Source organism: Xenopus laevis, chromosome 4L (assembly GCF_017654675.1).
Source record: "Xenopus laevis strain J_2021 chromosome 4L, Xenopus_laevis_v10.1, whole genome shotgun sequence".
NCBI classification, from domain to species: domain Eukaryota; kingdom Metazoa; phylum Chordata; class Amphibia; order Anura; family Pipidae; genus Xenopus; species Xenopus laevis.
Genome location: NC_054377.1, coordinates 136,309,393 through 136,323,662, shown reverse-complemented (window position 1 = coordinate 136,323,662; position 14,270 = coordinate 136,309,393). Strand labels below are relative to the sequence as shown.

Genomic DNA, 14,270 nt, shown 5'->3' with positions numbered 1-14,270 from the left:
ATATAGCCACAAATTTCACATCGATCCCGGAGGGGATGCGGTGTCTCTTCACTCCAGCGTTACTGTAACCGAGTATAAAATCCCTGAGAAATAGCGTCCAATTGATTGTACCCACTTAGGGAAGGACATTAGCTCGGTGGGGTTAGTGGAAGGCCAATTGCCTCTTTCCTGCTGAAATCAGTAATTGCTCTAATGCGGAGCTGGCTGCCTTCCTTGGCCTATGACTCTGTCCAGCTCTGCTATTCATTACCCCAGGAAATGCTATCATATTGCAGCAATACAGAGATTTTGGCAAGAAAACATCCGTTTAGAATATTTTCGTGAGTGAGGAATGTAAGTGGCCCCTGTAATGAGATTCTGAAGAGCATTGCAAGTTTTTCCCCCTTTCTCTGTGTAGCAATTATTTGCTTAGTAGCTCATTTCACGATTGGCAGTAATAATATAGTTATAATTGAAACCTGATATAACTGCTCTTCCTCTCTAAAAATACACTCCGTGCTACCTTCAGGAATTATTCTTTTAATAGTGTTACAATGGCAAATACTGAGCTAAATTTTTGTATTTTTGCCTCAAAACAAACAAATAAACATAAATAGTGCTCATTTCTTTCTCATTTACATCATTCTTTATGTTGTGCATGTGGGAGAGCTCTAACTGGAGCTAAACTGGGGTAAAGCTGGTCATGCACAGAAAGAATCACTCATTTGGTGAGTTCTTCATACAAGAGTGGTCATTTACCGGTCACTTTAATTAGTTATTTGCCTAATCTGACCAATCCGACCCATGGCCAATGATTGGATCACAGTAGGGGCCAATGCAGACCTTTCCAGAGAGGCTATGATCAATGGCCCAAAAGGGACCTCCACCAACAGCATTTACAGATATCTGGTCAATCTGGTTGGTTGGACAGACCATAGTATGGAGATTAAAACAGGACTAGCATTAATATCAAGGATGCCCAACTTTACACTATAACTGTAGTTACAATATCTAGCTAATTTCAATCTTAGCCACAAGTACAGTTCTGCCAAAATGACTGACACCATTACTGACACCATTCATTACAGCAGTGATTCCCAACCAGTGACTTGTGAGTAACATGTTGCTTTCCAACCCCTTGGATGTTGCTCCCAGTGGCCTTAAAATCAGGTGCTTATTTTTGAATTTCAGGCTTGGAGACAAGTTTTGTTTGGATAAAAACCAGATGTACTGCCAAACAGAGTCTCCTGTAGGCTGTCAGTCCACATAGGGGCTACCAAATAGCCAATCACAGCCCTTGTTTGGCACCTCAAGAACTTTTTTCATGCTTGTGTTGCTCCCCAACTATTTTTACATTTGAATGTGGCTCATGGGTAACAAGGGTGGGGGACCCCTGCATTACAGGTACAGTACTTGTGTTCAGCACTCTCTTTGCACCATTTAGTTGTGCTATTATGTTGGCTATTTGCTCTGGGGAACCCTGGAGATAGGACTCCCTATCCAGATTTCCCCAAGTGGGTTGCAGGGCCGGAACTAGGGCTAGGCAGAGTAGGCACGTGCCTAGGGTGCAAAGCTGGGGGGGGGGCGCCAGGCACATACCTGCTCTGATGCCTACCCCATTGTCCGGTCCCATCTCTCCCCGACTGCCACGAATATTTTTTGGTAATAAAGCACTTCTGCGCATATGCGCTCATGTGCACTTTGGCGTGTGCACGCTCGAGTGCACTTTGGCGCATGCCCAAGCACGCACTCAGCTGTCGCCGTGCCCAGCCAGGTTGCCTAGGGCGCCTGGCTGGGTTGGCCCGGCTCTGGTGGGTTGTGTCAATAGGCGCACCAAAAAAATCATACCCTAATGCCATTTTTAACAACATTCCCCCGAAGTTATGCAATCCCAATTTGAAAAGAATCGATTTGCCATAACTTGCACCCAACTTGCTAACACGTGGAGCTGGCAAAATCGGTGTGGGCAATCACACTGGAATCTGGTGGGGGAAACACTGCATTGTGGTTAAAAACATGGTGACTTGCATATGAAAATTGCACTTTGCACATTTTTCATGCGTTTGTAAATGAGCCTTTATGACTGCTGCTGGGTCACAGGTTTCCCTCTCGGCTTGTGTTGTAATATAACAACAGCTTGAAGTCTATAGTATGCTCTACTATATAATTAAGTTCCACTTGCTTTTCCTGTAAATGGTCAGTAAAATATACAAGCCTCGGTTATTCTATACATAGCCTTATTTATCTGTATATTTATCTGTATATTGGCATTTATTAATATTACTCTGCGGTGGTAAAATAAAACATGGGCTCCTTAGGCGGAAATACTTTTTGGCCATATGTATTTTTATACCGGAAGGAAATAATTATTTACTACTCCTTTGATCTTTTGTTTTTCCTTTGTTTTTTTACTGGTTAAGTTTGTTTGTAACTTTTGAATAAGTAATACAAAGTTGTCTTTTTCTTATGTGAAACCATTGGGATTCCAGAAGAAGAAGAAGTGCTTTCTAGCCATGCCATCTGCTGTGCTGGCATCAAAGCTTTCCTCTCCTTATTTCTGACCGTGCCAAAAGACCATTTAAGTTCCTCGTTGCTGTGCAGGGCCGATACTCTGTTCTCCCACATGTCCTGGCTTTGCTGCCTGGGGAGGTGCTGGTTAATCTCTCATGTCTCACAAAACAATGTTTGCCAGAAGCTCTACGTTCCACAGTATGCCCAAGAAATTACCTCCTCTGGGTATCCATAAACTGTTAGTGATGCCAGCTCAGCCGGAAGCAGGGAGGAAATCTAATAACTCTCCCTGAAGAGTTCATCGGAATCATTTCCACCTCAGGCATAAACAAGTGTTTGTTCTGTGCATTGTTGGGTAGTAGCCCACTTCGAGTGGGCTATGAAAGGTTCCAGACACAAAGAGCAGGCAGCCACTTTCATGGAAGCATCTGTTCTAGTTGATGCCAGTACAGGAGGAAACTGTTTCTCTTTTGGGGAAATAAGAGTAAAAAACTCTATATAAGTAGTCTTCTAACTGTATCATTTTCCAAATTGTTGGAAACAAGGTCTTCTTAAAATGGCCATAAGGGCAGAGACACACGCTCAGATTCGGGGAGATTTAGGGCAGAGACATGTGGGGGAGATTAGTTGCCCCGAAGAAGAGGCTATTTATCGCCGGGTGACTAAATCTCCCCAAATCTGAACGTGTGTCTCTGTTTTTATCTTAGTTTGCATCCAGTACAGGGGAATGTTTTGTTATTACAGAGAAAAAGGAGATCATCATCATTACAAGTTAGAATTATTTGCTCATACTGGAGTCTATGGGAGATGGCCTTCCTGTAATTCAGAGCTTTCTGGATAATGAGTTTCCACATAATGGATGCCATAACTGTACTGCATTATCCAGCAGGCACTTAAAAGTCATCAGGAATTCTAGGAGCTAAAACAAAATGGTTGCAAGTAGAACAGCTCTTATTTGAGTAGTGTCTCTCCCCAATTTAAGGGCTGCAGCCCCTACTATTTATGGACGGAACCTTAGCCTTCTGAAAAACATACTCCCTGCTGTCTACTTGTATATAATTATAATTTCTCTCATCAGTGGCGTAACTAGATATTACTGAGTCCCACAGCAAATTATTTTTCAGGCCCCCAAAGTGTTTAGCGGTTGACCTGTTTTACCAATATTTATTGAAATTGTATATGAATTAGGGCCTCATGTCCCTGTCTCTAATGGAAAGACTTCTGGTAGTACATACCTCCCAACTGTCCCATGTTTCACTGGACAGTCCTGATTTTGACAGCTCAACTCGCAGTCCCGGGTTTGTTACTGAAAAGTCCCGACTTTCTCTTTGATCTCCTGCACTGAACAGCCAAAAAAAGATAAAAAGTTTGTAACTTAATTGGCTTTTGGCAGAGAGCCCAGAATACAAAGCTGTTGCACTTTTGTAACAATTTAAGATAAGCAAAGAAACAATTATAACAATTTAAGATAAGCAGGTCTCTTTGGGCAAACTGTGACTTGCAGCTTAAAGGGCAATTCACCTTCATTAGCAAAACTGTAATAAAACATAAAAACCACAGAAATGTGTTCAAACATTCATAACCTGCCAAATTTTGTAAAATTAACATGGTATTTAGGGGGCGTGGCTCCGCAAGCCAAACTTTTTGTCCCTCTTTCTGTTTCCAAAATGTTGGGAGGTGCTAGTAGCCTTCCCAAATATTTACCTTTCTACCAGGCCATTATCGATTTTATAGTAGACTAAAGGTATGAAGATCCAAATTATGGAAAGATCCGTTATCCGGAAAACCTGAGGTCCCGAGACTTCTGGATAACAGGTCCCATAGCTGTATTTGGCTAAAGCAATTTCTAGTAACGACATATATCATGATCAGCTGAATAAGCTTTACAGTATATTTATTTTGGGGGAAAAAAGTGTAAGAGCAATACTTACCTTTTAAGGGTAAGGACACACGAGGAGATTCGGGGAGATTTTGTCGCCTGGCGACTAATCGCCTCGTCTTTTGAGCGACTATCTCCCCGAACTGCCTCAGCGTTTTTCCCCATAGTTTACAATGCAAATTCACCTGCGCTAATGCACACGCGGCGATGCGTTTTCAATAGTCGCCCAAAGTTGCCTCACCGCGAAAAACGCCAAGGCAGTTCGGGGAGATAGTCGCTCAAAAGACGAGGCGATTAGTCGCCATGCTACAAAATCTCCCCGAATCTCTCGTGTGGCCTTACCCTAAAGTGGGTGAAACTTGCAGGGAAGCAGCAGATAGATTTTTACTGAAGGAGCCTAATGTGCAGTGGGAGACGAGACAAGATATGAGGGCAGCGGCTGTGATACAGGAAAATAAGTACATTGGTCTGTTGGTGCCCTGAAGGTAGATTTCTTATTAATATATTAAATTAACTTGTTGGAGTCTGTGTCTGAGCTGGAGACAGAATATTATTGCCTGCACAGTAAGGCACACAGCTCTACAGAACAGTAATAATCCGGTTTCTCCTTAAAGAGACAGAAAGACTATTGTGTCACATACAGGGAACTGAGTGTATTTCACTTACAGGAACAGAAAATGTTTTTGTCAAGTAGGATTTTAGGGTGAAACAGAGAGTCCCCTACCACTGGAGCCCCATTATACATTAGGGGCAGATTTATTAAAGTTCAAGTTGCGTTTTCCATGAAAATTTGAGTTTTCAAGTTGTATTTTTTGGTCAAAACGCAAATTTTCAGGTTAAAAAACAAACAAAAGTTTTTGAAATTTATTATACCCCGACCCTGGAAGTAGCTTGAATCTGAAAATACACCATCTAAAACCGAGAAAAAAGTCGAGGTCATGTAGAAGTCAATGGCAGAGGTCCCTTGAACCATTTGAAGATGTTTGTAGTCTGTCTGATTTTTGAGGTTTTTCGGAGGGTTTTGCCTTAAAACACGATGCATTCGAGCAATTCGAGAAAATTAGTTTTCGGACTTCAATTTTTTTTTAAATAAGATAACATTGAGTTGCGAGTTCATTCGAGCTCATTCGAGGTATAAAAACACGACCTTTGATAAATACCCCCTAGATGTCTTTCATAAGATGTCCAGCACGTAGCCCTACAGCTTCTGTTCGAAGCTCGAAGTTCAACAACAGCTCGAGGGTTTCAGGTTGCACGTCCTTTAATTCCACAAGTTGTTTTTCCTTTATTTCAGTGCATGTCTGGACCCCCATCACTATCTGCAGCCCTGGAGCTACCAAACCATTTTATTGCCAATAGGTTAGCCCCAGAAATACAAGCTATAAGACTATTTATTCTGTAGAATGCGTTAGCATACCTGAGTAAACAGCTCTAGAAGCTCTCTGTTTGTTTAGGATAGCAGCTGCCATATTAGCTTGTTGTGATATCACTTCCTGCCTGGGTCTCTCCCTGCTCCCTTAGAAATATATAGGGCGTGCGCACTCACAAAATAATCATTACCAAATTCACACTGTGGTATTCTTAAAAAGCTTTTTATATGTAATATAATTGCATTTGCAAACTTATACAATCAATTTGAGTACAGAGTATTTACATATTAAAGAAAAAAAAGAGAAAAAGCATTTTTTGAACATTTATATACCACCAATTTGCGCAGACTCCCTTGCCAGAAATGAGAATCACCCCGACGTTTTGGCGAATCAAGGGGAACCCCTGGGGCTATGCTGCACCTCTTCTAAAAAACAATACATTTTTTCTAATTAGAGTGCCCTCCACCCACTGTTGTTTATATATTCTCTCCCTGCTCACTCATAGCTCTGGGCTCAGATTACAGCAGGGAGGGGAGGAAGGAGGAGGAAAAAAGGAGGGAGAGAGGAGCAAACTGAGCATGCTCAAGCCCTAGCCCTGGAGGTTTATGCTGAAAACTCAGATTACAGCAGAGAAGGGAGGGTGGGGGAAGAGGAGCAAACTGAGCATGCTCAAGCCCTAGCCCTGGAGGTTTAAGCTGAAAACAGGAAGTCTGATACAGAAGCCCATGTGTACACAATAGAAGGAAAGAAATACTGCATACCTCCCAACATTTTGGAAGTAAAAAGAGGGGCAAAATTTTTTTTTCCGCACGTAGCGCACCAATTTTATTGACCACACCCCTTTCTGTGGCCACACCCCCTAATTACCATGTTCGTTTTACAAAATTTAGCAGGTTATGAAAGTTTGAAAATATTTCTTCTTATCTAAACTGTGTTTTTGTGTCTCAAAATTGTTACAAAGTATCTTATTTGCACCTGTTAGCTGTTCTGGGCTCTAAAAGCCAATAAAGTGAGAAACTTTGTTTCTTTTTCTGGCTGTTCAATGCAGAGAAAAGAGGGACTTTCCAGTACAAATGAGGGACTGCGGGTTGAGCTGTCAAAAGAGGGACTGTCCCTCCGAAAAAGGGACAGTTGGGAGGTATGATACTGTGTTTCTTTTGACAGAGGACTAAGAGCAGCATTACTTTGAGGGTTTACTGGTGTATTTATATAGACCTTTCTGATAAAGCTTACTTAGTTTTAACCTTTCCTTCTCCTTTAAAGAAGTGGCAAGTTTAATAAGAGGACTTTTTCTATTGCATCCAGCCATGCTGCACCGTATGTAGTAGTTGGTCCAATTTATCCCACCTGTTCTGTAATAATTTGGACAGAAACCAACACAGAAGGCAGAAAGCGCAGGTCTTGATTTCTTTGCATTCAGCATTCATCTGCATTGCCATGGTTACAGAGCCATAAGGGTGAACTGGGCAGCTTAGCACATGCGGTGCCGTGCCATGGAATATACTGGAACACGGGCCCCATAGCAGGCTCAGCACAATACAATATGCTTATGGGAACAATCCATTAGATATAAAAATATTTATATAATATATAAATTAGTTAAGCACAAATGTGGAAATAACAGCTTTTCCAAATAGAGTTTATAGTAAAGGGCACACTTAGGGGCACATTTACATAGGGTTGAATATCGAGGGTTAATTAACCCTCGATATTCGACTGTCGAAGTTAAATCCTTCTACTTCGAATATCGAAGTCGAAGGATTTACCACAATTAGTTCGATCGATCGATCGATTAAATCCTTCGAATTGAACAATTCTAAGGATTTTTCTACGATCAGAAATTTGTTAGAAAGCCTGTGGGGACCTTCCCCATAGGCTAACATTGCACCTCGGTAGGTTTTAGGTGGCGAAATAGGGGGTCGAAGTTTTTTTTAAAGAGACAGTACTTCGACTATCGAATGGTCAAATAGTCGAACGATTTTTAGTTCAATTACAAAGCCGAAGGTCGAAGTAGCCAATTCGATGGTCGAAGTAGCCAAAAAACACTTCGAAATTCGAAGTTTTTTGCATTCAAATCCTTCACTCGAGCTAAGTAAATGTGCCCCTTAGGGTTCATTTATGATGTATTTTGTAGGGATAATATATATATATATGGGCAGGAGGTTCTCCAGGACATGGATTAGGAGTGTTAGAGGATGCTAGTAGCAAGGGAAGGCTCACCAAAAAAATAGGGTTCAAGAGACACTCAAAAACAGGGGATAAGTATAGGGCCTGTTCAAGCTGTACCCTGCTCCCTGCAAAGCCAGCACTTACCAATGTTAGGGGCAAAAGTGCTTCCAGTAGGGTCAGTAAGCCCTTAGCATCCAGCAAATACACCCCCTGTCATTGGTAAATGAGCCCTCCTATAAAATAAGAGCAATGAATGGCTATGGGATCAGATGGATCTCATTAACTTGGACTGGATTGCACAATATTGCAGTCTACTTGGGGAACTCAATTTAAAAGCTTCTGTTCCAGGTCACAGGGTATGAATGAATTTTGTATGATGCCTTGTAACAGTTGGATGCAGGGGTTGCTTATTTTTGCTGTGCATGAATGATGTATGACAAATGTAACCAGTTCCATGGGAAGCTACATATGCGCCAAATTGCATTATGTACCATGTATATGGGACCGGTCCAGCAAGACATTTGTCACAGTGACAGTAATAAAGGGACAATTGTATTTAGATGCAAATGTACAGGACTGTCTGGTGGACTGTCTCTTATGTAGCAGCCAGAATATAGAACTCCCATAGGCCATCCAAAAGTTAACTGGGAAGGGAGGGGGTGGAATGGCTAAAGCTGTAATCCGGCTACCATAGCTAGCCATGATGGATCTCTTGCATTGGCTTCTCTTGCTTCGTAGACTCCATGGTTGTAAAATGTTTGTTAGGTAAAGTGAGTGGCAAAGAATGAACATGTCATAATGGTCACAAACAGTGGTGGAATCATTCCTACTGCAATAAGTTTGTCCATTTCTAGCTAGGGACTTTTTAGCTGGCGAGTCATTGCTAAACTGCAAGGTGAGAATTCTGAGACTTGTGCTTTTGCAACAACTGGAGTGCTACAACTTTCTGCCAAATGACTTTCACTTTGCATATGTTATACCTATACAGTGGTTGTAGTTTATCTATGTCTCCCATTGTATCAAAATCATCTGTATCAGGCTGTAGATGGCCATGCACTAGCTGACCCTCAATGGTCTCCAACCAATAATTCCATGGGCCGAATAGATGGATAACGTATGACTGGTGATATATGTGGTTGGCCATGTTCTACATTCCCTGGTCAAGAGCCCAAACTATTCTAGCTTCAGAAAATGGAGGGGTGGCTTCATTTCACTTCCTTATCTGCAGATTCGCTTGCCTACAAGATGCATTGGCAGATGGAATTTTCACTTTGGACAGATCATCTGCTCTCCAACTGGATCAAACTGTCCAAACCTTGAGCTGACATATATGCCCAGAATGTTGGATACTGCCAAACTGTCCAGGCCAGCTGGGGAGTAACAGTGGAAGGAGATAGGAATTAGGGATGTACCAAATACACTATTTTTGGGTTTTCCCCCGAATTCCGAATCCTTTGTGAAAGATTTGCCCGCATACCGAACCTAATCCAAATCCTAATTTGCTTACATAAATTAGGCAATAGAGGGGAAAAGAGAACCGCGTGCACCATATGCATTTAAAAAAAAATTGCCTTGCGTTTTTGTGTGACTTTGGCACTTTGATTCGACTGAATCCTGCTGAAAAAGTCAGTGGCTGAATCCCAAACCGAATCCCGGATTCGGTGCATCTCTAATAGGAATGTAGGCCATCTTCCTTCCATTATGAGGTGTCTACAATTATGTAAAATACACAACACTGTAACCAGTTCAGCTTTCACTTCACAGCCCAGCTGGAGATGCAGAATCCCTACAGTATATCAACTTACACTTTGACTCATTCCCTCCATGTTCTTTTCCTGCAGGTGACAACTGTGACGTGGACAGTGGCTCAGGACGTTGTGTCCCCGGTGTGTGCAGGAACGGAGGAACCTGCGTCAACTTAGCAGAAGGGGGCTTCACATGTCAGTGTCCATCTGGAGGCTTTGAGAAGCCATTTTGTGAGCTGTCGACACGTTCCTTTCCACCAAAATCCTTTGTCATGTTCCGAGGACTGCGCCAGAGGTTTCACATGAGCCTTTCCCTCTCGTAAGTACACTCTGATTTGTTATGGATTGTAGCATAAATTCAAACCATGTTATGCCTGTCTGGAGTAAATAAATAGCTTTTAGGACAATGGGGTGTTGACTTCTTCATTGAACTGTAGCAGAGGGGGTTCTATATGTATTTTCTCCAGATTGTTCCTACCACGTCTAATCTTTAAGTTATTCTGTTTATTCTGTAATGCAAGCCATGTTTCAGATATAACAGGTGGTTATTAAGCACCTGATGAAGGATTGTTATATCTAAAACATGTTGTGCATTACAGAATAAGCAGAATAACTTCATGATTAGACTTGGTTCTCCAGAGGGCATTCGATTGGGCATTAAAAGCTTTTCCAATCTGCTGGCAATTGTTGTTTTATTACTAATTTAGGCCAAATGTTTTCTTATTTGTAGGCCTCATATTGATGTGGAGAAGCCATTGATATCAATGACTAAAACAGGCCATGTATGGCTGAATCTAACAGTTACTGTATGGATCTTCTAGTCCAGTGATCCCCAACCAGTAGCTTGTGAGCAACATCCCTTGGATGTTGCTCACAGTGGCCTCAAAGCAGGTGCTTATTCTTGAACTCCAGGCTTAGAAGCAAGTTTTAATTGCAGAAAGACTAAGTATAGTGCCAAGTAGAGCCTCCTCTAGGCTTCCAGTCCACATAGGGGCTGTCAAATAGCCAATCACAACCCTTATTTGGCACCCAAGGGACTTTTTTCATGCTTGTGTTGCTCCCCAACTCTTTTTACATTTTAATGTGGCTCAGGGGTAAAAAAGGTTGGGGACCCATGTTCTAGTCCAAGCGTAATCCATTGACCATGGAGATTTATTGTGTGTGGAAACTAGCCGTGTGTATCTCAAAATCAGGGGTCCCCAACTATCCATGAGCAACATTCAGATGTAAAACGAGTAGGGGAGCAAAGCAAGCATGAAATATGTTCTTAGGGTGACAAATAAGTCCTGTGATTGGCCATTTGATAGCCGCTATGTGGACTAGCAGCCTATAGGAGATTCTGTTAGGAATTAAAAAATCAGCAAGGTCACTGAAAGCAACATCCAAGGTGCTGGTGAGCAACATGCTGGGGATCACTGCTCTAGATATTGTTCATGTCTCTAGGGGAGTTACACACACTCCCACATGACCTCCAGAAGTAGCGGACCCTAGAATAGGGGGGTTTTGGGGGCAATGAATTTAGGTTCAGATGTCTACTATTCAGTTAATGCTTTGGCCAGTTATTTACTTTAATTCATGTATTCATGAACCAAACATGTAGCTTGGCTCAGATGCGCTGATTTTCACAGGGGGCAGGTTTTAATGATTTCATCCTGAATAAAAATGCAGTCTCCCAAGGAAACCATTAGTAGCGTCCATGTCCAATTTCACAGAGCCGTATTACAAATATGCGTTATTATCTGTTTGTATGACTTGTCACACCTAAGTAAACTTGGCCCAGTTCTTTGCCCGTGATCTCCCAGTTCTTTTGTGAGGGGGAATATATTCATTCTGTGACTGTAATGGATGAGGGAATCACATTGGCAGTTTTGCTGTTGAAAGGCCAGCTATTTGTGTGTAATTAATGTGTTCGCTCAGTGCCCGCCGCTGATAAGGAAACCGCAGAGAGTTTCTGAGACTTGAGAAGATAAATAGCCCTTGCACAGTGATATTGCAGTTTTCATGTGGGGAGATATTTAGGCTGGTCTCTTTAGAGATGTCTGAGAATCGCTCTGCTTGGCTACTGGCAGGCATTACATCCTAGGGCAACCATAAATAATGCACGATATGGGTAGGGTGGCACGCATGGATGCAGCTGTTATATTAAATGGACAATATACCCTGCTTGTAAGTTTAGTTTCAGGGGTATTATCATAAGGGAAGTAAAAGGGTCCAACTTTTTAGTTAAACAACAAGCAATGCCAATATATGTTTGAGAAACGTCTTATCTTTCTGAAGTTTTAGAGAACTAAAACTTAACTAAAGAAGTAGGGCAGAAATGTTGTACATTATGTTTTGGGTTTCTGTACCAGTCCAAGGCAACCACAGCCCTTTAGCAGTAAAGATCTGTGTCTCCAAAGATGCCCCAGTAGCTCCCCATCTTCCTTTCTGCTTATTTGCTGCACATTCTCTGCTGTGAGTTACTGAGCTTAGGGACTGACACACACTATACTGTGTAGATAGAATATAAATATCACAGTATAAGGCTGATTATTAAATAATTCAGATTATTGGTACATTGCAGCTCAGAAACCAGTGCAATTAGCATCAGAATGTAATAATCAGCCCTGCAGCATCAGCTTATATTACAGACACATTGCGAAGATTCGGGGAGATTTAGTCGCCCTGCGACAAATCCCCTCTTGTTCTTCAGACTAATCTCTCCGAACTGCCTTCCCGTCATTTAATATCTAAATTGCTGGTGGGATGGCACTCGGAGCGTTTTGTTTTTCAAAAGTGCAGAAGTTTCCTCACGAGGAAACTTCGGACGACTTAGGAAAATTAATCGATCCCAGTGCCATCCCACCGCCGATTTAAGTTCTAGCCGTCGGAAGGCTTTTCGCAGAGATTAGTTGCCCGAAGAAGAGGCGATTTGTCGCTGGGCGACTAAATCTCCCCGAATCTTTGCATGTGTCTCTGCCCTTATATGACAGACAAACCTAATTTTCTGCGCAAGGCAACCACAGCCCTTAAGCAAGGAAGATCTGTGTCTCCAAAGATGCCCCAGTAGCTCCCCATCTTCTTTTCTGCTGATTCACTGCACATGCTCTGTGCTGCTGTCACTTACTGAGCTTAGGGACCCACTCACAATATACAGTACACATAGAATAGAAATGTCACAATATAAGGCTGATTAGTAATTAATACAGATAATTACTATATGGCAGTACAGAAACCAGTGCAACTAGCATCAGCATGTAATAATCAGCCCTGAAGCATCAGCTTATCTGAAATACGAACCTCTTTTTCTGCTTGCGACAATCCCATAGCTTCTCAACAGCCGCTCAGAGCCCACTGAGCATGTGCATGTCGCTGACATTTCTAACAAAATCCAAGATGGGAAACTTCTGTGTCTTATTTGAAGGTCCAGATCATTACTGCTATGAAGATGATGAACCTTTAGGCTGGTTCAATAAACAAAATATGGCATTTCTAGCCATGTTCATTTTTAGGGTTTACTTCTCCTTTAAAGGGAATTGCTGTTGGGGGTCAGTAAAGCCACGTTTTGCGGCTGTATGCTTGCATTCTTTTTTATAATAGTCAGTAAAATATATAGCCCTATGTTATTCTCTGCAGGATATCTCATCTAACTGTTTGTTTCTGCCCATAAAGGGGAGCAGCCATGATTGTTCTAATAAAATGTTCCCTCCAGTCCGACCCTGCTTCTTCCTACCCCTAGTTCCAGCCCTGGCTAGAGGGTGCTGACAGCTGTAGTTCAGAAACATCTATAGGGCCGTCTGTTTCTCACCCTCAACCTTGATTTTATTAGAATAACCAGTTTCTTGATAGATACCCAGACCCAAACCTTTTTTTGTCTCTTTGTTGTCAGGCACACCCAATCTAGATATTTCTGCTACATCAAACCAAGCCCAAAGTGATTCAATTAGAACTGATCTCCTTGTAGTGATGTCACCGCGGGCAGCTGTTCCATCCAATCAGAGTCCTTCCAGAGCTCCTCATTCTGTCAGAGCATTACCTCATCTAAAGCCATGACTAATGGTCCTGCGCTAGTCATTTTGCTAAGTAGATCTGCCCGGGGGGCCTTCATTTCATTGTGTTTATGGCTTTCAATAAAAAGGCTTTTTTTTTTGTTAAAAATATTATTGCACATAAAAATTATAGCTGGGGAAGAATTCATTAAAAGCCGTTAACTCATTCTTCCAGGAGAGATGGGGATTCAGCTTGCAATAAATGGGATTATTGAGTTTTTGCATAATACAGTAGTTCCTATAACCATATGGCCTGCCTATATGGAGCTGACCTGGTACAGCCTTTATGTGTTTTTAATGACCAGATTCTGTATTTGTGCTATGGTTCTGGTCCTATTATGATGGTCCACCCCACTAAGACACAAACAGTGATCATTGGTGCTTCTGTTTGGAGAGAGTATGAAGGAATTAGCTATGAGATTACGATCTGTTTTAGGCTAATGGCACATAGGGCAACGGCACTTGCACTTATACAGAATATTGATGGTCAAAATGCTGCTGCTGAACGTGGTTGTCTCAAAATGTGGGAAACTATATTTTCCTAAAGTGAGTGAATAATAGCATTAATCATTTTTTTAAATAGCTGAGA

At 41.9% G+C, this 14,270-nt stretch overlaps 1 protein-coding gene across 3 annotated transcripts in view; it reads left to right on the top strand.

Moving 5' to 3' along the window:
• The window catches only part of LOC108714671 (cadherin EGF LAG seven-pass G-type receptor 3-like), a 152,167-nt gene that overhangs the window by 77,396 nt on the left and 60,501 nt on the right, over nt 1-14,270 (top strand). For all 3 annotated transcript variants that reach the window (XR_005967069.1, XM_041590844.1, XM_041590843.1), the window contains exon 3: nt 9,750-9,972. Coding sequence is in view for 2 of the 3 variants with exons in the window: in XM_041590844.1 (XP_041446778.1) it covers nt 9,750-9,972 (223 nt within the window). In the remaining variant the exon portion in view is untranslated. The remainder of the gene's footprint in view (nt 1-9,749; nt 9,973-14,270) is intronic.